Here is a 27,842-nt window from a genome sequence, read left to right as displayed (position 1 = left end):
GGTCATCAACAAAACAACTAGAGGAACTACTGAAAATGATAATTAATTTGAGGTATGTGAACAATATTTTATCTAGAGAGACTTGGTTCCTGGATCTGATTTAGATCTTGGAGAATAGCCCCCTTTAAAAGATTAGCAATAATTTTCAGAATAAATCTAGAAAGACAATGTTAAATCCAAAAGTTTAACAATGCTTTTGAAGCATATATAGAACAATAACGATAGATCTCATTAGATATTGTAGTGATGTTTAATTACCTACCAAATGTAGGACCTAGGATCATAACAGGAAAAATTAAATACATCAACCAATAGATTGCTCGATGATCAAATAGTGAAGAGGAAATACTCAACACAACGAACCCAAACAGATTTGACATGTATTACAACAATGCTGCTACTAGCTAGGAGTGATATTTCAAAATATTAATGTAGTGGCTAACTAATGATAAGCAGTGTTTCCAAGTCGTTACTTTGAAAAATTCCTCTGCCAAGATTTTGAATGCAACATGTAATTTCTAGTGTTGACCACGCTGTGTCAATGACCCCATAGAAGTACACCCCTTTTTTCACAAAATGGATCTATCATATTCGAGTGTTCACATCATTTAGATTTCATCATCAGTGGACAGTTTGTTAAAGATGTAAACCTATTTTGCATGGTTATAATGTAAATGATCTTAGTAAGACCATCATGTATGTAACAACTTAGGTAAGCATAGTATTTTGATGATGATTTTTACCTTAGGAGATTTTTTGTCTCACTGATTCATCTGTGTCTCTAGACACAAATGATCGGCAAAGTTTTTCTCTCCAACCTTACCCCAAAGCTAGAGTGGATTTTTTCATGAAGATATTAAGTGAGCCCTAGTGTTTTTTATCGAGTCCTTGTAAAATTAATTTGGGAATAATCCTAGCGAGTTGGCTAGATTATTTTATTATAGATTACTTGGTCTTCTAGATCATATTTTGAGTCGCAGAATTGGTTAGATATTTGAGGGTCTATAATGAACGGGTGTTCTCCCTTCATGTAAAAAAATATTTAGTGCATGGTCCCCCATAATTAGACACCATGGCTAAATATTAGAGGGTTGGAAAAATTATTAATACCCTCATAAGTCAACTAATTAAATTTTCTGGCAAATTTAAATTAAAATCCTAGGCCAGAAATTTAATTCATTTTGTGTCCTGGGTAAAATTAAATTCTCCAATGGTGAAATTCGTGGATTTTAAAGAAGTTAATTTTTGGAGGTCCCCGACTAAAGGAATATTGAAAAAATCAAGAAATATTGGACCCTTGGGCCTTGGTGGTTATGTCAAAGTCGATTTTTTGAGGAAATTAACTCAAAATAATTAATTTTGAGTTAATTGAAAATCAATTAAATGAAAAATTCGATTTTTCTTAAAAAAAATAATTTCGATGGTGATGATTAAAGGTTAATTAAATCTTTATGAGTGGTCGAGATTAATTTGACAAGGATCAAGTGAACTATCCGCTGGAGATTTTATCTATAAGTTAGAGGTCAATGTCTGTGTGCTTTTTATCTGATCTTTGAATCGTGTACTAAGCTCTCAAACTCTCTTGTATAATTTTTGGAATTAATGCAAGTCTTTGGGGTTTTCAACGTGCGGTGGTGTTCCTATTCATGAATATATGGTAACATTATTTTAATTTATGCTTAATATTATGTGAAAACTATCCATCAATATCTCTCTTTGAATAATCTGAATGCATGTATCTTATTCAGTTTGTTGGATGTAGGACAACATTTTTAATTTTGATTGAAGTAGCAGGTATCTCTATTTCTTCAGAATTTTATTGTTGTTCTATTCCTCTACTTGGTTTGATGGTTGATCTAGTGTTTGTAAAAGATATCTCAGGTTCCCATTAAGCGTTTGGGGATAGTCCTCGGTTGGACCAACCAACTCTCAACACATATTTTCTGAAGAGCCTACCACATATGAGCCCAGGATTTATCTAATGATTAATTATTTTTTTCCTGTAGGGTGTTTTGGGGCTATTACCTCTCTAAAATTTCAAAATCTTTTAAATATTTTGTGGAAAAATTGATAGATTTGACTATTAAGAGTTTTAGATCTTAAGATCTAGGAGCGGAGTTGGACTCATACTCCTCAGATCTTACAGATCCGCAACTCTTGTTCATAGATCTGTAAATATTTTATATAGATCTAGAAATTTTACAGTGGGTTTCTGGGGTTTTATTTAGTTCATTTTGTTTTATATCTGGGATTTGGGTATTTTTTGTTTTTGTTTTGCAAGTGCAAATCTTAAGGAAAAGTTTAATTTGAAGCCAGATCTAGACCCTGGAGGGCAAGATCTGGCCTCAATACCATTTTCGCATGGACAAATGATTCAAAATAAATTTTAGTCCAAGGGTTTCAAATTTAGGTCTGAGGTCTTTCTGAGAGAAAATTTTAAAGCATAAATATATTGGTTTGAAATTTAATTTTTTTGGGTTTTTGTTTTGAGGTTCTTGGGCTACCATTTGCTGCCTTGAAGTCCTTCAAATTTTGCTGCTCCATCTATCTGCGTTTTTCTTCCTTTCATGCCTCGAATTTTCCCTTGCCGCCATTTGCGTTTTCCCCCCCTCCTTCTCTGCATTTTATTCCCTTGCTGCTCCTCTTTTCTCCTTTGCCAACTCGTGACCCTCTCTTCTTTCACTCTCTTTTACTCCTGCAGTCTTTTCCTCTTTTCTCTTCTCCTAACCCACGTTTTCCCTGCTGACTATTCTTACTGCATCTCTTATCTCCTTGCTGCCTGTGTGACTCCTTCTCCCCGCATTCCCTTTCCTCCATCCTTCAACCTACGTCAAGGTTCCTATCCGTCACTGCTCCCTTTGCCGCTGCCTATAGCTGCGCCCTCGTCCCTCATACTCAGCCTTCGAAAACTCTTACGCGTGTCTTCTTTCCCTCACGATTTCATTTCTATTCACTTTATTCTTTGTTTTGGTTAGGGTTAACTCTTATAAAAAAAATTGAATTTTTTTTAAGCTTGCTTTTCATTTATTTATTTATTTTGATTTTGTTTAAAACAAAAGAAAATAATTAAAATTTCTATTTTAATTGTGGCTTTGATTTTTTTTTTTTTTTTTTGTTTAATTTTGAATTAAATTTTTTATGTGGCCTTTGGCCCATTAAAAACTTAATTAACTAAGCCCTTTTCTCATATTTGCCACATTTAAAATTTTTCTTCATTCATGAACTTTATCACATTAAAATTGCCAAGGGAATAATATAATTTTTTAATCTAAAATTCCTTCTTTGGGTTTTTGTGTTAAGGGCTTGAGACTTTAAATTTTTTAAAGGGAAAATTTTGTGGTGTTTAAATTTTTTAAACTTTTCTATAGCCAAAACACATTTAAATATTTTTTAAATTATCACTAAAGTTTGACTATAGAAAAACAAGAATTTTTTCTGGATTGGAGCATTTAAGAAAAATCATTTTAATTCTGGAATTGTTTGAAGTGTTTAGCATTTGAATTTCATGGTATTTAAGTTTGAAATTTAATTGCTTAAGTCTTTGCATGCTAGGCGTTTTGAACATTTTGTTATGCTTGACATTTATTGAAATTGTTCGTTGTTAATTAACTTTAAGAGTGGTGTTAATTACTTGAATTATTGGATATTTATTGCATATTAAATTTTTAGGAAATTTTCAAGTAATTATTAAGTACTCTTTCACGGAATTGTGATAAATTGCATATCTTTGTTGGAAATACTGAGAGGGGAGGGGGTGAATCAGTATTCCTTTTCAATTGTTATTTTTATCAGTTAAATCATTTATATTTAGAACACAAAATGAACAATAGGAATAAATGCTTTTATTAATATAATCCTTACAATAAATCAAGTGCAATGTATATAGGGCTTCAACCAGTTGCCAAGCACCAACTTGTACCTTTTGTGAGGCTCCAACCTCCAAGGCACCAACCCTGTCTTGTCAAGGCACCAACCTTGGATTTAGGAGCACCAACTCCAAGGACACTAATCCTTCTGCTGTATATTGTCTAGATATGTTTGGTAGTTATTCTCTGCTCCCAACCCTGCTGGACCTACGACTTACTTCTATCCTCCTGGACCTTCGGCTTCCTTCTTCGCTCGGCCTTCGGCTTCTACTGCATCTTCTGCGTCTGCCAGACCTTCGGCTTCTACTGCACCTTCTGCGTTTGCCAGACCCTCGGCTTCCTTTATTTCTTCCGCGTCTGCCAGACCTTCGGCTTCCTCTATTTCTTCCAGTACAACCATAGTGAACTTTCCTTGTTCTCTGTTATAGATGCTTGATATGCCTGACTTTTGGCTTCATTTTTTGTTGGACCTTTTGGTTTCTCGACCTTCGACTTCTCGATCTTCGGCTTCCTTTGTTTCTTCGAGTTCACCAATACTCAAAAGACACGTTCATTTGGAAGAGAGGTCGACTTATGATGTCGCATATTAAAATTATATTAAAGAGACCCTTTCATCCACAAACTTAATTATTGATGGAAATCACATCACAAGAGAGGTTATACCCATATTGGAGATCCCACGTGCCACGTCATTCCTTTAATCCCGCAATCGCAACTTTCAGAGGTTTGCACATAACATAGTGATTCCACTACTACCGACGGAGTGGATGTGATACGATCTTAAGCAGTTGCTAATAAACCTGTCGTGTCCACAACCTTATCGCAATTGGCGGTTTTCCATCATTGCATCTCTTCAAGACTTGTGATATGCGACGGATGCGATATTTCTATAGAATTGTTACCATAAAATGATCGAGTCCGCAGCTCATGGCAATCGACGGTTTGCGGGACTTCAACTGGCTCATGGATCAACAACAGCCTTAAACCCCCCAGTTGAGCGTGATCTAAGGGTTGACTATGAGATCGACGACTAAGATTGAGTGCGGGACTTCAGCCACGGTCAAGGAAGTCCATACTTTCCTACCCCCGCTCTTCCGATAGCTGTTGCTCTTGTGACTTCTCTTCACTCTTCCTCTCTTTCGATAGTTTTCTTCTTTACTCGTCTGTTATCGTTGTTGCTCCACTGGATCTAATGCGTAATTTGCTTTTCAATTGACCTGCGTCATTTGCTGTTCAATTGACCTCCTGCGTCATTTGCTGTCCCGTTGCTGTTTAATTGAACTCCTGCGTTATTTATTGTTCAATTGACCTCTCGCTGTTCAATTGCTGTTCAATTGACGCGTCATTTGCTGTTCAATTGCTGCTCAATCCACTTGGGTCCTCCATCTCATCATATCATCATATATCAAACTTTGAGCATTATGATCAGTGGGTATCAATGGGCAATCATGTATCAAAGAATTTTCCATCACAAACACTGCTATATTGACATCAACGACAACCTAGATTAACAATCTCCCCCTTTGTCCTTGATGGCAATATTCTTCTTCTCTCCCCCTTTGTCATCAATGGCAAAGGAGTGCACAAGGACTCCCCCTGTCGAAGTGCTCTTCTTTTTACTCAAAATAGAAGGATTGCTGCCTCATCATCAACTAGCACATTATCCCCTCTTCATGTCTCAGAACTTCTTCATAATGCTTTCAACAATGCTTAAAGATGCTCCATTTCAATGCTTCCAAATAGGCTCCAAATAGCCATACGCCAAATGTTCAAGTCCAAGTTTTTATGCTTCTGCAATCCGAATTTTGTTGTCTTCACAGTCAGAATTAAGGAGTCTTTATAGTCTGAATCAGGAGAAGATGCCACTGAAATTGTCATTCTCGCTATCTTTCTTCAAATCAAGATTCCTTTGTATCTCTGTGCTTCTCCTTAAGTTACTGAGCTATATTCGACTGCACAACATTCTCCTTTCTATAGTCCTTTTGATGAGCCATCTTTTCCTTGTGTTCTTGTAAAAGTCTCTGTAGTGATGGTGATTGAAGGAATCCCTTATTATTGTGCAATGATATGCCAAAATGATATGGAATCCTTGCTACAAAGCTGTGATAGCAAAGATCAACAACTTCAACTTGTTGACTGTGAATCCTCACTTCCAAACTGAGCCAACGATCATAAGGGTTTGTACAAGCCCAAACTTCAATCTACTTCTGACTTGTGGATTACAAGAAGACCCAAAATTCTTACTGTTTTCTTTGGAATAATACAATACAGTGACTATGGGCTGCTACAGAAATGTTACTCATACATGGCTCCAATCTTTAGGGTTCATAAATGAGATCTTCAACCAAGACTAATCCACTGTGGTTACAAGAATTACAAGTTGCAAAACGTACCTTGATGTTGCTACAAATCACCCTTTTTGACTGTTGCAACCATAGTTGCAGGAAGCGCCCCCCCCCCCGCGGATCCTAGGCTGGAATCGCGTCCCGTACGGAAGCGTTCCGGAAGCGTCAAAGGAAGCGCGATTCCGTTTTTTCCGAAGCGCGATTCCGCAATTTTGGAGCGATTCCTGGTTTTTGGGAATTCAATTGAATTGCAAAACCATCAAATAAATCCTCCGAACTGTAATTGAAATGCAAAAGCATCAAATAAATCCTCTGTTTAATTGAATTGCAAAACCGTCAAAGCATGTGCCAAATCGACCATCAAAACCATCCACGCATTTTCTCCACTCCAAAAGGATTGAAACATCTGAAGAGGATTGAATTTCAAATCCTTCACGTCAGAGGCAGCGCAATGCCCAACTCTACGGTGACCTTTGGCGTCCTTCTCTGCCTCTCAGGGCTTTACATTTAACAAATAACTGCAATCTGAAAAGACGATATATAGATTACAGCAAAAGCAACAAAGAAAAAGAGCGTCCACAGCATAATGAAGCATAGAGAGTGGGGTAAATAATGCAGAGCAGTCGAGTTATTTAGTTTATTTCAATTGAAAAAAAACAAAACAAAAGCTGTGAAAAAACTTTCATAAAAACAAAATCTCTGAAAAAGCTGTGATAGCTACGTCATCTAGCCTAGCGAGCTGTTTGAGACCAAAATGGTAAATCAAGTTTCATTGCTATAGCCAAGTCATCTATGGAGCCGTGTGGGACCAAAACGGTAACTCAAATTTCATTCGAATGAAAAAAACAAACGCTGTGAAAAAACTAAATAAACACGCAATCTCTGGTGCCGTTGGGGGCCAAAACTTTAAATCAAATTTTAAATGTAATGTCATATAACTATGTTGAGATTAATATGTAAATGATCTAAATCTTAATTATAGATTAACAATAAAACCGTAGTATTTTACTTCAAATTAAATTAAATAGGAAGTCTTCCCAAAAACAATTCTTATTATGGATTAAATTATTTTTAAGACTACTGATAGTAAACATTATTATTTGAATTTTGGACATGACAAATGTTGACAGTTGCTCACTTGCTAGATAAATCATAATATGCTCTATGTTTTATGTTTTATAATATGCTTAAATGTTTTATGTTTTATAATATGCTTAAAAATTTGATGTATGTTTGTAATAGCTAGAATATAGATGATTGTTGTACATACTAGTAACTACAATGGAATCATGGATGCCATATCTATCTTGATTTATGCAAAAATATGCATGTTTTCATGTCTTCTACAATTAATTTGGTATTTGGGATGTTTGTTTTGAGTATAAATGCAAAAATATATATATATATATATAGCAGACGCTTCCGCGGACGCTTCGCTTCCTAGATTTTTGGAAAATGACGCTTCCGCGCTCCGCGCTTCCGCTTCGCTCCCGCTTCGTGCAACATTGGTTGCAACAATGATGATGAAGCCAACGTTTTATAGAGAATTTGCTCAGGTCGGATTTTCTTTTGGCAGGTACTGAACCAAGGGTATATGTATATATAAATATTCAAAACAATGTCATGTCTTGGAGTAGCCTTGTCACTGGAAATTCTTTGCACTAGAATAACCCTGTTACTGTAGTCATGAGACTTATGCCGATATGGTTATTGTGAGGAATTTGCACTGTACACACAGGTCCACAAACTTTTATGCTCAAAACATCACACTTCACCTTTATGCTTAGGTCACCGCATTTCATAATTGCATTTTGATATTCGGATAATTTTAGTACAACAGGTCCGTAGGTCAATTAGATCTTATCTTGTTTCAACAAGATTCAAAAGATGCAGAGATCACTGTTGGAAATCACGATTTACAGTGTCCAACATCTTCAATTCAGGAATCATGATTGTTGTTAGACCAAAACTTGCAAGTTATCTCCACTGGCAGATTTTGATATCCAATCTGTGACTGGTTGACAACTTTTTGCAATGCTTCAATTATGCTAGATTCTTCCAACTGCTCTTGCTTCAAGCTCCATTCCCAAATGTGTTTGTTTGTTTGAAGGTTGCCTCTATTACTGTCCTTGATTTACCTATTCTCCCATTATATCCCTAAGTCGAGACATTCAACTTCCGTAATACCAAAAACATAGTTATTTGCCCTATTTATCTAGCATTGGATGGCCTTCTCTGCTGCTCCAATTTCCGCTTAGTGATCAAGTGGAAAACATCTTCAACAACAGTTCAAACAATTGTTACAAGATCATGTTCTTCAATGTAGTGCTCTTGAGAAATGATCTTTATCAAAGGATGATTATTAATATAGCTCAACAAGGATTTCATAAGGACCCTTTCATGAATAGCTTCTGCAATAATGATCAAGAATCACAAGCTCCCCCTAACTGTATGCATGGTCTCTTTTTGGCAGAATCCCATCATCAAACACTCGAAATATCAAGAATATCTTCATCAAGTCAACAACATGTGTTGTTGGCTGGAGGGTTCAGGAGATTTTTAGATTGTATTTGCTTTCTTCTCCATACTTGTGTAACTTTCTTTTTTGGCATGGTTCTAGCTTGAGAAGGTGCCCAAATCAAGTTACAATTACATGCCATATGACCAATGTTATGACACTTGAAGCATTCTATGTTGTTCATGAATAAGAATTCATGACTTCTTCTTGCGAAATTGCTTCTCAGAGATTGACGGGGATCATTATAAGCCCTACAATCTTTTGCCATGTGTCCAAAGTTTGTACAAGAATAACAATAACCAAGAAATAAACTTTGGTACTTGGGAGATGGAGATTTCCTTGATGTACTTCTGAAGCCTTTCTGCCTTGAGATCCCTTGATGATAATTATTGCTTCTCGCATCCTTGACAACATTTGCATTTCTTCTTGGAACATGACTTCCTTCATTAACGCCTTGACTCTTATCTTTACCTTTGCTAAAACTGGGAGCATCAACATTTCTTTCTGACTTCCTCATATCCTTGTTGTTTGAAGCATTATCATTCTTGCTTGAGGATTCACCTACATACCCGAGACCTGATTTATCAAATGGACATCTTTGATGGCTGAGCATGTCATCCAAGGCTTGAGAGCTCTTCAAGGTTTTGTCCATCCCTTCAACCTTTTTCCTGAGGGAGACAATCTCTTCTTTCAATTTTTCACAACCATTATTCTTCTTAGCAAGTTGTTTCTCAATCTCTTCCTTAATACGTATTGCTTCATTTGCTTCTAATTTAAGGGAGATGATATTTGACTTCATTTTGAAGATTTCTTCATTTTCCTTTGCTAAACTACTCTCCATTTCTTCCTTGATCCTTGTAGCTTTACATGTTTCGGCCTTGAGAATGTTGATGTTAGATTTTAATTTGAAGATTTCTCCATCCTTTGATTTTAGTTGACATATCATGGTGTTTCTCTCCTTTTCTGCTTCATCAACTTGTCCTTCTATGATTGCCAATGCTTCCATTGTCTTCTCAGCTCCTTGTGCTAACTTTCTTGTTTCTTGTAGTTGAGATTTGAGAGAGGAGACCTGTACCTTGTACTAACCAATCTCTTCTTCAAGTTTGTTCAAGCTCTTGTGCCTTTGTTCAAGTTGACTTGACAAGGTATCTTCCCGTTTCTTTGCTTTATCCAATTGATTTGTCATGGATATGACTTCTTCATGATGCTTTCTTTTGCTTTGATGAAATTCCTTCTTAAGCTTGGCAAGCTCTTCATCCCTTTCTTGTACTTGAAGCTTGACAAGGTCAACTTTCTTCCTTGTTTGGTCTTGGTCACCAGTTAGTGCTTTCTTATTAAGTTCCTCGTTTTTCCTTTTTCAAATTGATAATCTCTTCCATGGCAGCCATAAGTTTAGTGAGGAAATCTTCTACAAAGTCTTTTTCATTCTCTTCATTTTCTAGGTCTTCTTTAGCCTTGATGTCATCAATCTCATTTTCAGCTTCTATGATGGGTTCTGGATTTTGTTCTTGGTTTCCATCATCTTCTTGACTAGTGGTCATGGTCAATGCTCCTTTTGAGTGAAGGTCATGAAGTTTGTCCCATATACCCTTCGCTGACGAACATTTTCCTAGATTGTTCTTTATAGAATCAGGTAGCCCATTCAAAATTGCCTTCATTGCTTTTGCATTGTACTCCTTGGATTCTCCATCCATCATGCTATCAACTATCACTGATTTCCAGATTTCAATGCCTTGAGTCTTTAAGAAATTCCTCATTCTTGTTTCCCATATATCAAAGTTTCCATTGAACCATGGAGCCTCCACAAATTGATTGTCTTCTATTTTAGTGGTAGAGGGAGAAACGTCTTTAGGAGAATTGGAGACTTGCTTCCTTGGCTTTGCCATTTGTGTTCTAATGATCAACCTTCAAGCTGTTAGGCTTTTGAGTGAAGGTATTGGCTTTGATACCAATTGTTGGAAATACTGGGGGGGTGGTGAATCAATATTCCTTTTCAATTGTTATTTTTATCAGTTAAATCATTTATATTTAGAACACAAAATGAACAATAGGAATAAATGCTTTTATTAATATAATCCTTACAATAAATCAAGTACGATGTATATAGGGCTTCAACCAGTTGCCAAGCACCAACTTGGACTTTTTGTGAGGCTCCAACCTCCAGGGCACCAACCCTGTCTTTGCAAGGCACCAACCTTGGATTTAGGAGCACCAACTCCAAGGACACCAATCCTTCTACTGTATTTTGTCTAGATATCTTTGGTAGTTATTCTCTGCTCCTAACCTTGCTGGACCTATGACTTACTTCTGTCCTCCTGGACCTTCGGCTTCCTTCTTCGCTCGGCCTTTGGCTTCTACTGCACCTTTTGCGTTTGCCAGACCTTCAGCTTCTACTGCACCTTCTGCATCTGCCAGACCCTCGGCTTCCTCTATTTCTTCCGCGTCTGCTAGACCTTCGGCTTCCTTTATTTCTTCCAATACAACCATAGTGAACTTTCCTTGTTCTCTGTTATAGATGCTTGATACGCCTGACTTTTGGCTTCCTTTTTCGCTGGACCTTTCGACTTCTCGATCTTCAGCTTCCTCTATCTCTTCGAGTTCACCAATACTCAAAAGACACGTTCATTTGGAAGAGAGGCCGACTTATGATGTCGCATATTAAAATTATATCAGAGAGGCCCTTTCATCCACAGACTTAATTATTCACGGAAATCGCATCACAAGAGAGGTTATACCCATATTGGAGATCCCACGTGCCATGTCATTCCTTTAATCCCGCAATCACAACTTTTGGAGGTTTGCACATAACATAGTGATTCCACTACTACCGACGGAGCGGATGCAATACGATCTTAAGCAGTTGTTAATAAACCCGTCGGGTCCACAACCTTATCGCAATCAGCGGTTTTCCATCGTTACATCTCTTCAAGACTTGCGATATGCGACGGATGCGATATTTCTATAGAGTTGTTACCATAAAATGATCGGGTCCATAGTTCATCACAATTGACGATTTGCGGGACTTCGACTGGCACATGGATCAACGACGTCCTTAACCCCCGTAGTTGACCGTGATCTAAGGGTTGACTATGAGATTGACTGCTAAGATTGAGTGCGGGACTTCAGCCACGATCAAGGAAGTCCGTACTTTCCTACCCCTGCTCTTCTGATAGCTGTTGCTCTTGTGAGTTCTCTTCACTCTTCTGCTCTTCCGATAGTTTTCTTCTTTACTCCTCTGTTATTGCTGTTGCTCTACTGGATCTACTGTGTCATTTGCTGTTCAATTGACCTCTTGCTGTTCGATTACTGTTAAATTGACGCGTCATTTGCTGTTCAATCCACTTGGGTCTTCCATCTCATCATATCATCATATATCAAACTTTGAGCATTTTGATAGCACTGATCATCAGTGTACTTATATTTCCTTTTCACGGGTGAGGCTTTGTCAGCAGGTGCTACTGTAGTTCTGCTAATGTCTGGAAGAGTAAATCACAGCTGCTCTTACAGACTCTTAGGTTTTCTTGCTCCTATGGATAATAGTACGTTGTGATCATGACTGTTTCAGTATAATTGAAAATAACTGCATATAAATGATGTTTTTATATCATGACTGTTTCAGTATAATTGAAAATAACTGCATATAAATGTTTTTATATCATGACTGTTTCAGTATAATTGAAAATAACTGCATATAAATGATGTTTTTATATCATAGCTTTACTAATTCAGAAACTGGAAAAATCTGAAGCTACAGCTTCCCATGAATTTTGATAGCAACAATCATCAGTGTACTTATATTTACTTTTCACGGGTGAGGCTTCCTCAGCAGCTGTTACTGTAATTCTACTCAGCTCTGGAAGAGTCAATCACATAGCTGCTCTTTCAGACTCTATGTTTTGCAGTTGTTTGAGTTTGAGTAGGGTGTGTGTTAGTAAAAATAGACCCTAATGAAATGTAATCCATTATTACTTGAGCAAAGACAATGACTGAAATTTGTTTTCTTTGTATTGTCAATTTCTAATGAGTTTTGGAGTATTATGGGATTCCTCATTGAATCAAGCTCATGATATTGAATTGTGTGTTTCTCAGTTAATTTATGTTTGTTACCCTGTTGAGGCTTCTATTCATATTGGCATGTGATAGATAAATGATGTACATTTGTTATTATCCAGATGAAGGAAGACTCAAGGAGTTTGGATTGAAGTCAATGTGGAAGAGCCCCAATGGCACAATCAGGAACATATTGAATGGTAATGACTCTTATCTTTCCATGTCCCATTTGAAAGAAAGGGATAGAGAAATGTAAAGACATGTATACCAGCCCCTCTTCTGTGTCATTCATGCATACATACATGTCTTCACACAAATGCAGGTAGAGAGAGATAGGAGAGGATAAAATAGATTTTATTAAATGTTCAGAAGGTTTAATGGTCTATGAGATGGGTTAAAACTTAAACCTTTAGGAGGTTATTCCTTTGCAGAAAAAAGTAAGCAGCAATACATGTAAATGTTGTGTGTGTGTGTGAGAGAGAGAGAGAGAGAGAGAGAGATGTTCAATGTATAGTAAGTCAACTCAATGTGAGGTGCAGAGAGTGGGAGTCATTTATAGCAAATGATAATTGAGGGTGGAGACACCACAATCATGGAACTATCTACAAGAACAGGAATTGACTTTCCTACCATGGTCTTACAATTAACATCATTTCTTAAACATCTGGAAGCAATAGCTTGAACTAATAGTGCCATGGTTCCATAGGACAGAAACAACTGTATCAAATGCTTATGAGTTCTATTACAAAACTTCTAACCATATCTCCATTCAATTTAGCACTAACCTCTCTATCCTCCAATTGCCATGGTGGGCATTAGTTAATCTTGATGGTTTCCTATTGTAATTACTAAGCTAGCATTTATTTTTACAATGTGCACGAGTGTAAAGAAATTTTATAACATTAAAGCATGTACACAGAAAATATTAAGAATTCAATATGAAATTCAGTGTTTGAGATAGATAGAATACAATAAAACCCATTCTTACAAATATATTTGATAGGTTATGCTATGAAATATTGATGTCTATAGCTTAGGCAGGTCTTCTGCACAGGCCCAAGTGTCTAGGTGTGCAGTGTTAATTTTTAGGGCTTGTTTGTTCTCTGCTGTAGATAATTGCATTTTCAAAATTTTTCATCATTTACACATTATATTCACCCCATTACATCATATCATCATTTGCAATTATGTAGAGAGAACAATAACATCAATAATGCGGCAGAACAATAAAGAACAATAGAAGAAAAGAATGCACAAGAGAGACACCAGGATTTAGGTCAGAGACCAAGGGGAAACCCCACAAGGGGGAAAACCAACCAGATTCTTCTTCTTAGATATTCATCAAATGTTCAGCTGAGATAAAAAATACAATGAGACATAAGTCTTTCAATAGTAATCACAATAGGCCATCTAGGGCCAACCTCGAATCATACAGGATCCTCCACTAGACCTCTGATAGGGCTGCCTTTACATATATCACTGTCATACGAACACGATATACATCACTGTCACTGTCATACTTCACTGTTGCTGTCATAGAGGTTCTATCATCACTGTCACAACTGTCACATCACTGTCATACTTCACTGTTGCCCTCATAGAGGTTCTATCATCACTGTCACAACTGTCACATCACTGTCATACTTCACTGTTGCCGTCATAGAGGTTCTATCATCACTGTCACAACTGTCACATCACTGCCATGAATAAGGACAAGAATCATAGGCATACTCTCTCTTACATCTGGACAAGTATCATTATCAAACACTGTCATATCACTGATAGTAGAATGCTGCCATTGCTGTCATACAATCCAGTAGCATCTCAACCATCCACATTGTCATTAGCCCAACACAGTCATATAGCACTGTCATATATTATTAGGTCACTGTTGAAGAACACGTTGTGATGTCCGTACTTAGCAATTCTGTTAAGTAATTATCAATTTTGTCAATTTTGCAATTTTGTCATCATAAACTTAGGAAGAATGGGTTAGGATGACCCCACTTAGCAATTTTGATTTGATGTGGCTCCAACATAGGAGAAAGGAAGGACAATCGATTTTCTAGTGGGAAGTGGGGGCCACCCAAGAGGAATACGCACCCTTTGGAGAAAGGCGTACTTGTGAGAAGAGAGAGGGAAAAGGGGTCGATGTATGGGGCCCACTTGGTGAAGGGGAGCTCAAGGATAAATAGGAGAAGAAGACTTCATTTGGGGGATTTTGAATCTTTGACAAACAAACTCACCTAGTACGCTTGAGCTGTTGAGTCAAGTCTACAAGTGCTGTTCAACACACGAGAGATTTCTGAGAAGAAATTTCAACTCTTTTTTCAGTGGACTTCGAGTGCCACCCTAGGGGAGCCATTGCTACATTGTGGAGCTGTTCTAGAGAGCTTTCTATAGGTGAATTTGTGTTATTATGGAGTAGGCTGGGCGCAGGAAGGGACCATGCACTCTTGAGGGGAGTGAGCTACAAAGCAGAACTATTTCCGGGAATTTAGGAGCATATTTCCTCAGGGTTTACAAGCATTTTTTCAGAGAATTGACCGGAGGTTGGAGGGGCTATACTACAGGCCGAATTTACTTCTCCTGGGCTTGTGCAAAAGTGACTAGACTGGGGCCTGCGCAATCATTTGTGGAGGCCACTTGTTGTGGGGGCTTGATCCGGGATTTTGGGGCTGAGTTTGCTTGGGGACATAAGGAGAATATTGGGTGAGATTACTCAACATTTTGGAGGTCTTGGGCAACAATATTTCCTAGTGGTTCGAATTACCCAGTTGGTTGAGGAGCATGCTATAATTGGGGGTAATTTCAGATGTTGGAACTAGACCCAATCCTTTCTGAGTCTTTGTGGGTTTGTTGAGGAGAGGCCAAGGCTAATTTCTCAGGGATTTCTGAGCACTCTAGAGGGGCCAAAAACGGTGTCTTTCTAGCCAACAGTTGCAAATTTCTAGGGCCAACACAAGTTTGAAGAGGAAGTGCTTCCTAGCATCCGGGCAACACAATTTCTCACCTCGGGTTTTCCAATCTTGCTTTAGCAAGCTCAAGTGCACACATTCCATACAAATTTGTACCTTCCTCTTATATAATAAAATGGCTCAGTTTGGTGCAATTTTTGGCTGAATTTGTGGGTGTCTAATTGCATGTTAATTCTTATGTGTTGCATGTGGAATTTTGCTTTGTTTATCATTGTTATTTCCTTGTAGGAATATTACACACAGTCACTGTTATACAAGTCACTGCCACCTCAAACAAGGTTACTACCATAACAACAAGGTCACTGCCAATAACAAATTAGGTCACTATTAATCCAACATTGTTATTTCCATAACAACAAGGTCACCGCCAATAACAAATAAGGTCACTGCCAATCCAACAAGGTTACTGCCAAAACAACAAGGTCATTTCCAATAACAAATAAGGTCACTGCAAATAAGGTTATAGAGGAATGGGCCGCATACATCCGCATACACTAGAGAGATATGCCTCTAGCTTGGCCTTTATCCACAAAGAATATAGGCCTGAGGCTCATCCCTTTTACCAAAAATCTCAACCTTAGAAATACAACTTCTTTTCACAATACTAACCTCAGATCTCGGGCTCCATTAGCACAGTAATATATGCTTGAGAATTTCGCATCCCTCTTTGAAATTTCGCATCTCTTGCAACCTCAAGAGCTCATGAAACTCGTATCTCTTGTAGCCATAACAAACTCAGAAAAACTTGCATCTAGCAGCCTCAGAAAACTCGCATCTTGTAGCCTCAGAAAACTCACATGTCTTTCATAGAAATCGTGTCTTTTGGAGGAGGATGTATGGGTATATATAGTTGTTGGATCATGCGAAGGGTCATGACTATTGGGTAGGCCGACATGAACTTATTATGAGGCCAACTTGCCAATATTGGAGGTGTTGAGCTCGCTGCCTACACCTACCTACAAGTCAGTGAGAAAAGCCTTCAACCCCACAAGGTGTGGTTGGTGGCAGGGAACTTAGAGAAGGTGCTGTCACACTAATCCCGACTCTCTCTGTTTGAGCTATCCCCTAGGTTAGCTAAGGGGGGTGGTCCCTAATGAAAAGTTAAGTTAAAATATGTGAGTTTCTAGGAGAGTGTTATAGTGAAAATGGATTACTTTTAAGTATTTATGGGCAAATATGAAGTGAGCAACTTGAAATAATAATGCCAATCATTAATATGATTAAAAACCATAAAACCAGTGCCTTATAAGGAATTTGCTCAAAGTAAAATGCAATGCTCTCAAAAGAGAAAACAAAGTCACCCTGAAATGTAAATAAGAATTGTTAGCACAAGATATGTAAGATACAAAATGGTTTTGAGATAATCAACTTTATAAATCAAAACATGTGAAACATATCTTGCCAAAACCCAAAAATTAGTAATTAACTTGGAAATGTAAAAAAAGGGAAGTGCCAAACCAAGACATCAAAACACTTGTTTGAAATGATTACAATGCTTGCTTTTGGAATAGACTTTGCATGTGAAAACTCAAACCATCAAGAGACAAGTAAAGTAAATGTAATAGAAAGTGCTCTTGGTTAATTTTATTAATTAGCTCTACAACAAGATTACAATTTAATTCTTCAATCCTCAGATCTTACCCTCGCCCAATGATATGGATCTCACAGTGAGGAGTCAATAGAGGAGGAGATGATCCCTAAGATGTCTACTTCAACCAACTTATGTTGGAGGTAAAGTTTTAATGAGGCTTGGGGCCTTCCTACACTAAAATGCCTAGATGAAATCCAAATTGTGTTAATTCCCCAAATTAAAATAATGATACATGCAAATGCTTCAAAGAGATTGATTTGCAATGCTTGAAAATGAAATAATGTTCAACATAAGGTGCAATTATAACTTCAATTGGAGGAATAAAATTAACTTACAAGTGTTGCATGTGTTTCATCAATGAATTAAAATGATACAAGTAATTTGCTTGAAAGTAAAATTTGTTTCAAATAGACAATGACAATAAATTGCTCCAATATTCAAGATAATAATGTAGCGTACAATTGAAGCATGTATTCAAGTGCTCATGAAACAATTTACCAAGGTAAATGGAAACGAATCAAAGTTTGTTAAGAATATAAAATGCTTGCATGTAAAGGATGAATTGCCCAAAGTAAAGTGTAAGCTTGTAGCTCCAAGCAACAATGAGAAAGAAAATGCAAAGCTCAAATGAAATTGTAACGAACTTTAACTTAATGAAATGTGATAGTGAGGTTGTGTTAATTCCCAATTAAAGCATGCATGTAAGTGAATGAAGTAGGAAAGCTTAAACCATGCAAATGTTAATCCACTTAAGAGAAACCTCCCTCGAAATGAGGAGATAGGATACCATGGGAGAAATCCCAAGCTCCCACAAGCAAGTTAAATATTTTATTAATATTACAATGAGAAGAGGGCCCTTCAAAGTTCTCAACTATACTTCAAGGAGAGTCCTCATAATAATTGCTTGAAACTTGGACACTAGACCTCTTTTCTTGAGAAAGTAGTGACAAGATCTCACAAAACTTATGCAAGGGAAACAAGGTGTGAGTTTCCTCCAAATGCCCACGGCTTAGAGAGGAAAATGGGCAGCCCTCTAGTGAACTTGACTTGGCCAAAATAAGCCTCAAAAGGGCTCATGACATCCTTGGAAATCGAACCCCCAACACTTGCCAAAGGTCCTGCAAACACTTGTTAGATGTTGTGGGAAGTTGCTCTTCAAAATCTGCCACACAAGAGTTAACAAACAATCCAAACAATGACTGCAAAATAAGTTAAGTATTAATGGAAAAATCAGCAAGATAAAATGTATATGTACAATTATAATTTACAAAAGGCTAAGCTAAAGAGTGAGTGTAAACTCTCGCCTTTGCTTAGCCATCTTCAAACTCTTAGATAGCAAATGAAAGAAATGAAGTACAATGTTTTTTAAAAGAGATTTAAATTTAGAATTTCTCGGCTTGTGTACAAGTTATGTGTCGAAATCCTTGCAAAACCACTTTGTAAGATAAGACTATAAAGGTTCAAAGAACAAATGACAGCTCCTTTAAGAATGTATCAAGAGTGGGTTGGTCTCTCCAAAGACTTCCCCTCATGCTTGATTCTGTAATCCCAAAAAGATGTTCCCTCTACAAAACTTCAATCAAAAATTAGTTCCATATAGATTTAGCAATAAACAATGATAAGAAACTCTAGAGATTTATTTAAAACCAACTAGAGCATTCTATATCTAGTGCATACTTCTAAATCAAATGTCAATGCAAGATAGCTCTACATTAACAAATCTACAAGAGCATATGGAAGCAAATTAGATCAAAGCATCAGTAAAATGAATTATACCAATGCTCAACAATTCATCACACTCGAAAAGGAGGAACACCTCATGAATGAAACCCCAAAGTCTTTATTGATATTTCTGAAAGTGTACAAGGCAGCAGCGCTTCCGCAAGCACAATAGCTAATAACAAATTTATACAATGTGAGAGCCCATGGCTTTATTATATAGAGAGTTGGGAGCAAATCCCAATGAAGAATGACAATGACAAATGGCATTGGAGCCAATCCCAATGTAAAAGTGATTAAACAAGTGGCATGAGGTGACAATCCCAAAGAGAAATTCGAATTTGTTGAATGGAGCTCCAATGCCAAGTGTAAAAATAAAATTCTGGCAAGTGGACATCATTTTCTTCTTCCCTTATGTGCCAAATTCGAATTTTATGGTGGAATGACAAGTGTATATGGGTGGTAACCCATGTGGGGACAATTTCCCACAAAAATCTCCACCAAATATTCTCCCAAATCCTCCCAAATGTGCATTAACTTCACAAATTCGAATTTCCAAGCAGCTTTTTCATTTAATGCTAGAAATTCGATTTTATTTGAGCACATGTCTTTTCCTTGATTTTAGGAGTTCACATCACTTTGGGACTTCACTTTAACTCCCCCATAATTTTCCACCTCATTTCCACAACATTTAGCATGTGTGGATATTTATTTTTCTCAATTTATTTAATTTCTGGCTTAATTAATTGCCAGATTTCCCAAGATTTCCCACTAAACTTAAGAAAAATGAGTTTTGAAGGTCCAAAACACATTATTAACCCCTCAAAGTGTGTTATAGTAGAAAGTTGAGGGTGAGAAGTATAATTTTGATTATTCATACCCCATACAACTTCTCTAGACTGCACTTATTACAATTTAAATACAATTTTATTTGCAATTTTTGATCTGCGGGAAATCTAAAAAATAAAAAAATGGCTACCTAGACCTAACCAATTTCCATGAATTTTTTTGTGTGATCTAGTATGGTAATATACATCGACTTTAGATACTAAGATGTGTCAGGGGCTCAACTTTCAAACCATCACCTCAGCTTTGGGGTAAAACGTGAGTGAAAAAACTCAGAAAATTATCCGCCTCTGTAAAAGAAGGGATAATTAACCAGATAAGAAAAACACTACAAGGTGTACTCGTTTGTTGATCGAGTCCCAACATCATAGGCCTGTTACAGACTCAAAACTCATCATTACTAGTATCACTTATTACAATTCCCTATAGGGTGTGGAATCTGGGTACAAGAAAGATGATGAGAAGATAGAAGTAGAGTTAAAAAACTCTATTGACTGACGATATCTGATGGTACAAGTGTCCTCTGGATCATCCTTGGGCATGGAATCTTCATGTAATCATCAAGTGCCACTCCAGTGGTCAACAGGAGGGAAAATACAAATTTAGATTTTCTCTTGGAATATTTACCAAATGACTTGAAGATGTTAGCCCACATAAATTTGTCATGCAATATAATAATACGAGGAGTGCCCACACATTAATATTTACCTTAGTCCAATTTGAATTCTTCTTTGGGGATGGTGGACTTTCTTTTGGTGCAAGAGGGTTTCTCATGGGAAATTCGTCGCATAGCTGCCCAAATTTCAACACTCCCTCTTAGCTACGGAGGAATTTCCATCTGCATCATAAGTCTCATCTCGGATGTCTCATCATCGCTACATGATATCTTATCTCGTCTCGTCTCATCTCATAGAAGAAGAATAATCCACAACCGATGGTAGGGGAGATCGATGTTGGATGGTGTTGTCGTTGATGCCAACCCTAGGGTTTGACTTTGACTAAACACCAGTCATTGATGTCAAACAATTAATGAACGCTTCTCATATTGGTCTGGATTACATCAAGTTGCAAGCTCCACTATTGGATGGTTGAAAACCCTTGTCCTAGGTTTTGGTTTGCCTGGACTAAGGATATATCCCGAGCTTGTTCAAGGTTCTTTGACATAGTAAATCATTGAATTTCTCTCGAAGATTCTCACTAATGGATTCTCCTCGTCAAGATGTTGTCGGTGGTATGTGGCACACCATAAGAGGTCTCATGGTTTGTGAGATATCCTCATTTGAAGATGAAGCCACCAATGCGTGTGCAAAACCTCAAAAAGACTAATCTCGTGGCACCTTAATATTTGGTCAACCTTAGGAAGTCAAAGGGATGGCATATTATAATGTTTTGACTTAGGGCATCATAGGGTGTTTGACTCCATTTTTAAAACATTAGAACTTCCCTCCAAAAGGTTACCAAACTCACCCTTGGGTCTCTAATTTAAACTATCATTAGACTTAAAAAAGGGTTTGCGTTGTATCTGTCCAAAATTTATAAATTAAATTAGAAACCCTCTAAATTAGGAACCTATTGAATCCTCTCCTAAAACTATAAAAAGAAACCTAAATCTCCTATTCTAGTATGCACTTCAACAATTTTTTTTTTAGATAGCTCTACAACTATTCAGCCCTGTGGAGGAAGGTGTCATCTATCAAAAGGCCTGTTTTGAAGAGTTGCTTCACGGGACAGCAAAGGTCATTGGGCTCAGGGTTTTATTGTTATTTTTGTATCTTGTTCTGGTTTGGGATTCATATTCTATTACAGATAAAAGAAGAGATACGTTTGCAACAGGTTTTATCTTGTGAGCTTCTAATGTGTGGACCTGTAGCAGTCTTTTAGGGCATGCATTTAATTTCTACTTTGAAGCCCTAAGGATATATTCAGCAACTAAAAATTAAAGGCAGTCTATTCTGGCACTCATTCAAAATGCTATCAAAACAGCGAAAGTTTTTTACTTGGAATTTGGTCTCTAACACTGTTCTGTACCTAGGGCATTCATCTCTTGGACCTGCAGTGGCATAATGTCATATCTTGACCAGTGAAGGAGTATTTCACAGATCTGTGGTTCGACCTTTTATCCTATGGTCTCAAACTCTTAACCTATGTAGTACCTCAGTAAAATTCTGGGCAAGTGCGGATAAACTTATAGCAGTCCTAAAGCAAGTTTTTCAGACCTAATCTAGACTTATATCACTGCGTAGAAGAACGTTTTGACCAATAGACCATTCGACCCTCCTTGAGGAAGATTAGGGCTGGTTAAAGGTGTATTATCTCTGCAATCTATAGTACAGTAACCTAAAGACACCTTAATATGCTCATGTCAGCGATCTATCTAGCACATAATCATTGAAGGATAATCTTGACTACAGTGACGTAGTTCTTAAGTATTCTAACTACATAGAATCATAGATGCTTGTTTGTCCAGCATCAACTCTATATCAAGCCGACATTCAAGCATCATCTTGAGATTGATTCATCACATTAACTAAATATTGAACCTTGAAGTTGAGAAGTTTGACAATTTCATACACATTGTGACACAATTCTGAAGCAGTGGAGATCTGAATGGTTGGCTCATTAAGTATTCTGAAATGGCACAATAATACCTCGTTAAACAATCAAATGTGCTAAGCCAATCATTGATTTTAAATTTTGTTGTGATTTGGTTCAGAGTGAATCTTGAAGACTGGGGATTGAATTCATTATTGTTTCCAGTCATTTGATACAAAGTGAAGCAAAACAGTGAATGTATTTGACAAAGGTCTGGGTAGCGCCTAGATTCCTTGTACATTATAGTTCTCTTGGTACATGACTGTATACCTGATATACAGTGACAATTCTAATATAACAGTAAAGCGTTGATGCTGTACATTGAGATTAACCTATATATACAACAGTGAAGGTGTCTTGAGAACATGACTTTTGACAGTGTTGTAACACTGGCTGTGTATGTTACAAAGATGTGCATGCACATCTTATGATTATTCAAGTAAGCAGTATAACATTGATGATGTAGGAATTTACAGGGTAAGTTCTCCAGACAGAACACCAAAAGACACCGCTCACAAACAGATCACAGATCAATACACCAGTATCGTTGACGTGGTCAAAACCTTCAAAGACGGAAACAGTGCACCACTTGAGCCAACGTGGCCACTTTAGGCAATTTATTAATAAAAGAATGAAAATTTACATAAGCTTCTCTCATGAACGGTTACCCTACAAATGACCCTCCATGCTCTTTAAACAGAGATCATGGACCAATCGGGTGTTAAGTCACGGATCAAGTGTCGGTAATACCGAGGAGAGAATGAACCGTCGGATCCCTACATATCATGACCGTCGGATTGTAAGTTACAAAAGTACATAGTAAAGAAACACACTTTACCTAACTCTACACTAGACCAAGTTATACTTAACTATTTCATATGTGTCGGAATATCCTAACATCCCCCCTTAAGAACAACTTGGGATAGGATTAAAGGATGTACAAATATGACACAATAGGAGAAGGAAGGAGGCATTAGAACCTATCCCCCCTTAGTGACAACTTCCTGAACTCCAGCCATAAATTCGCCTCTGTGAGAGCCTTTGTAAAAATGTCTGCAACTTGAACATTTGTTGAACAATATTGCACTTCAAGAACATGGTTGTGAATGTGCTTTCTGATGAAGTGCATCTGCTGTTCAATGTGTTTGTTGCGCTGATGTTGGACTGGATCTTTGCATAGTTGAATGGCACTTTGATAATCACACCAAAGTGTAGTTGGATGCTGTTGCTGAATGCCAAACTCTCACAGGATCTGATGAAGTCACAGGGCTTCCTTACTAGCTTCTACGACACCACGATACTCTGCTTTTGCTGAAGAAAGAGAAATGGCACTTTGTTTCTTGCAAGCCCATGTAATAGGTCCTGAACCAAGAGTGAACACATAACTTGCAGTAGACTTTCGATCATTAGGGTCACCAGCCCAATCAGAATCAGTGAAACCACCCAGTAGAGGAGATGCTTTTGCACTGTAATGAATCCCAAAATGAACTGTGTCTCGAACATAACGAAGTATTCTTTTAGCTACTTTCCAATGACTTTCATGTGGGTTTTGCATAAACCGAGCAATAAGGCCAACAACAAAGGAAAGGTCAGGACGAGTATGGGTCAGATACAAAAGTTTTCCTACAAGTTGACGGTATAAGGTAGCATCAACTTCAGGGGAAGTACAAGTGACTGAAAGTTTGGCTCCAGACTGAAAGGGAGAAGGGGCTGGCTTACAGTCTTCCATGTGAAAATGGCGTAGAAGATCACATGCATACTTGCAATGGGAAAGGGAAATACCTTCCTTGGATTGCAAGACTTGAAGATCAAGAAAATAATGCAAGTGTCCTAAGTCTGTCATTTCAAACTTCTTTTTAAGGCTGGACTTCACATGGTTTATAAGGTTGGGATCACTACCAGTAAGGATAAGATCATCAACATAAAGAACAAGAATGATAAGAGACTTGCCCACTTTCTTGGTGTAGACAGTATTGTCAGAATGACACCTAGAAAATCCAAGTTTCTAAAAGAAAGCTATCCATTTTGGCATACCAAGTTGGAGGGGCTTGCTTGAGACCATAAAGGGATTTCTTAAGCCGACATATAAGGCTGGAGTCCGTTTGTATAAATCCAGTAGGTTGTTCCATATAGATTTCTTCATGCAAGTCCCCATGCAAGAAGGCATATTTAACATCCATCTGATGGACTTCCCATTTGAAAGAGGCAGCAAGGGAAAGAACAAGGCGGATAGAGTTCATTTTGGCAACATGGGAGAAGGTTTCAGTATAGTCAATGCCTTCAACTTGTGAAAAACCCTTAGCAACAAGACGAGCTTTATGTTTATCAACTTTTCCATCTGGTCCATACTTGGTTTTGTAAACCCATTTGCATCTAACAAGTTTTCGTCCCTTTGGAAGGGGAACAAGATCCCATGTATCATTTGCCAATAATGAACGATATTCTTCATTCATAGCTGCGTCCCAATCTGGATGCACTGAAGCTTCTGCAAAGGTGTCAGGATCATAATTAGCTGAAGCTTGAGCTAGTAAAGAAGAGGCTCTATCGAACTGAGAACGTGTACATCGCTGATCGATAGGATCACCGACAAGAGCACCTGATGCATCTCGAGTAGCACGGACCCATTTTGGAAGCTGAGGCGCTGAAGGAGGATCCTGAGAAGGTGGGGGAGGATTGTCATCCTCGCTATCATCATCTGAAGAAGAAATATTTTCATAAGTAGAAGGGATAGAGAGAGGTGGCACATCCGCTGAACTAGGCTCGTAGGCCGATATATTTTCAGCAAACTTTACATCTTTTCTAATGATAACATTTTTGGACTTAAGTGGAATAAGTCTGTATCCTTTGACATCTTCAGAATATCCAACAAAAATACATTTTTCACTCTTAGGTTCTAAAGCTTTATGTTTTTCATCTGGGATATGGGCCCATGCTTCACTTCCAAAAACACAAAAGTGACTTACATCTGGTTTAATTGAGCTCCATGCTTCTTCTAGAGTGATATTCTTTAAAACCTTAGTAGGAGTGCGATTTATTATGTAATTTGCACAGTTAATTGCTTCTGCCCAAAAATTAAGACCAAGTCCTTTAGATTGAAGCATACAATTAGCCATTTCCTATAAGGTGCGATTCTTCCTTTCAGCTACACCATTTTGTTGTGGAGTATATGGAACAATATGTTGCATTTGAATTCCATTCTCAGTGCAAAAGTTGATGAATTTGTTGTCAACATATTCTCTGCCATTATCAGATCTTAGCTTAAGAATTTGATGTCCAGATTGTTTTTCAACAAAGGCCTTAAAGGCCAAGAACATGTTAAACACTTCACTCTTGAGTTTTAAGAAGTATACCCAAGTGCGTCTGGAGAAATCATCAATGAAAGTTAAGAAATACTTGTAGCCAGAGAATGAAACCACTGGAAGTGGACCACATAAATCACTATGCACAAGCTGTAAAGGGGCTGAGGCGTGCCAAGAGGCACGTTTTTCAAAACTATCTCAAAGATGTTTTCTGAGTACACATCCGGAACAAACACCATTTTTGCAAGATACCATGGGAAGACCTGTCACCATATTTTCTTTACATAGATTCTGAAGGGAGCGATAGTTTAAGTGACCAAATCGCTCATGCCAAAGTTTGCTGACTTCATCGTTATGAGCAACAAATACCGAAGGAAGATTTGATGACCCAAAGTTGTTAAACTTATACAACTTTGTAGAATCATCAGCAATGCCAGTAGCTAAAATGTGTCTAGGATCTCTTAGGTCCTTAATTACAACATCGTGAGGTGAAAATTCAGCGATTTTCCCTTCACCTGAATGAGTTATCTGATATACAGATAGAAGGTTGCAGGATAAGGTTGGAACACATAATACATCATAGAATTGACCATTGTCTATATGAACAGTTCCAGTCCCTACAACACTAAGAGATCTATCATCACCAAGATATATTTTTTTGGTGTTACAATCATTTAAAGAAGAAAACATGGCTTTGTTTTTGGCCATGTGATAAGAAGCTCCAGAATCAACGAGCCACTCATGAGAATGAGAACAAGAAGATACATTTAGTGCATATCCAGACCAAGATGCTTGACAACCACATGCAGAAAGTGCTATTTTTGAAGATGAAGTTGAAGTTGTTGAGTGCTCCAAATGGATGTTATGCTTCTTCATTGCTGCTTCCAAGGCTTCCATCTTCTTAAAGCATTTGGATTCTAAGTGGCCATCTCGATTACAAGAGTGGCAATGTCTATCAGTCTTCTTCCCTTTGTTTTTGTTTGCCTTATCATTTTGTTGAAATGATTTTTTATTTTGAAACTGAAATGGCTTAGGACCCTTGTTTGGTTTAGGACCATTCTTTTTAGGATACGGCTTCGTAGGATTCTTTGAATTTGGTTGCTGCTAGGCAGCTAAGGCTTTCTTAGAAGAATTTCCAAGATTAAGAAGACCAAGATGTAAGAGTTTTTCTTGTTCTCTTATTAAAGAATCACAAAAGGCATCAAAGGAAGGGGACTTGTAGTCTTGTCCTTGAGAAATGAAGGCTTTTCTTGTAGAATGGAAGGTGGAAACAAACACAGAGTAGGTTGCTACCAACTTAGTAAGAATGGAATAGATAAGGTTACCATCTTCTTTCTTAACCTTAACACCTTCCAAGAGAAGTCTAAGGGTCTTGAACTTGGACCAAAAATCTTCAGTGGAAGAAAAATTATTGGGGTCCAATGTAAGCAACTCATTTTCGAGTTGATGGGCTCTAATTTCATTTTTAATTCCAAAAACTTTAGTGATCTGTTTCATTGCTTGATTAGGAGTATCAAGCTCTGCGATATGGAATCTGAGGTCTGGAGAAATAGACATCCCTATCAATCCACGTGCTTGATCTTGCCTATTTTCCCATTTGGCTGCCTTATCTTCATCTTTCGGTTTGGTTTCTTGGCCTGAGCTATTCTGGTAAGACCTTTACTTCTAATTAAATCCACAATGTAGGACCACCATTGGAAGTAGTTGGTGCTGTCAAGAATAACTTGGCATGGACTTTCCATTTTAACAGAAGCTGAAGCTATAGATGCTGAAACTAAGTGTTCTAATGGAAAGATCTCGAAAAATTAGGCTGATTAAAAAAAACGGCTCTGAAAGTGGCTTTTGGATGAAGAAGTTACAGTTTTTTGAAGAAAAGTTGTTGAAGATGCCGACGAAGTGTGGGAATGTGCGGAAATGAATGATAATGTTATATTTGAAAAAAATCCTCCCCTCCCCCCCTCCAAACTTAATCTAATTAGCTCAACAAAAAGAAAGACTTGAACTCAAGACCTCTATTCTCATAAAGTAGCTTTGGACC

The 27,842-nt window shown here is 37.6% G+C and overlaps 1 protein-coding gene across 3 annotated transcripts in view; it reads left to right on the top strand.

Annotated features, from left to right (window-relative positions):
• LOC149250186 (isocitrate dehydrogenase [NADP]-like) overlaps positions 1-27,842 on the top strand; it is a 329,935-nt gene that overhangs the window by 150,324 nt on the left and 151,769 nt on the right. For all 3 annotated transcript variants that reach the window (XR_016266814.1, XR_016266813.1, XM_089458932.1), the window contains exon 5: positions 12,902-12,979. Coding sequence is in view for 1 of the 3 variants with exons in the window: in XM_089458932.1 (XP_089315058.1) it covers positions 12,902-12,979 (78 nt within the window). In the remaining 2 variants the exon portion in view is untranslated. The remainder of the gene's footprint in view (positions 1-12,901; positions 12,980-27,842) is intronic.

Source organism: Pinus tabuliformis, chromosome 7 (genome assembly GCF_031772625.1).
Source record: "Pinus tabuliformis cultivar Carrire ecotype Pingquan chromosome 7, CPIR1, whole genome shotgun sequence".
Lineage (NCBI taxonomy): Eukaryota > Viridiplantae > Streptophyta > Pinopsida > Pinales > Pinaceae > Pinus > Pinus tabuliformis.
Note: the sequence above shows the minus strand (reverse complement) of the source record. Positions and strands in the feature narration are given on the sequence as shown.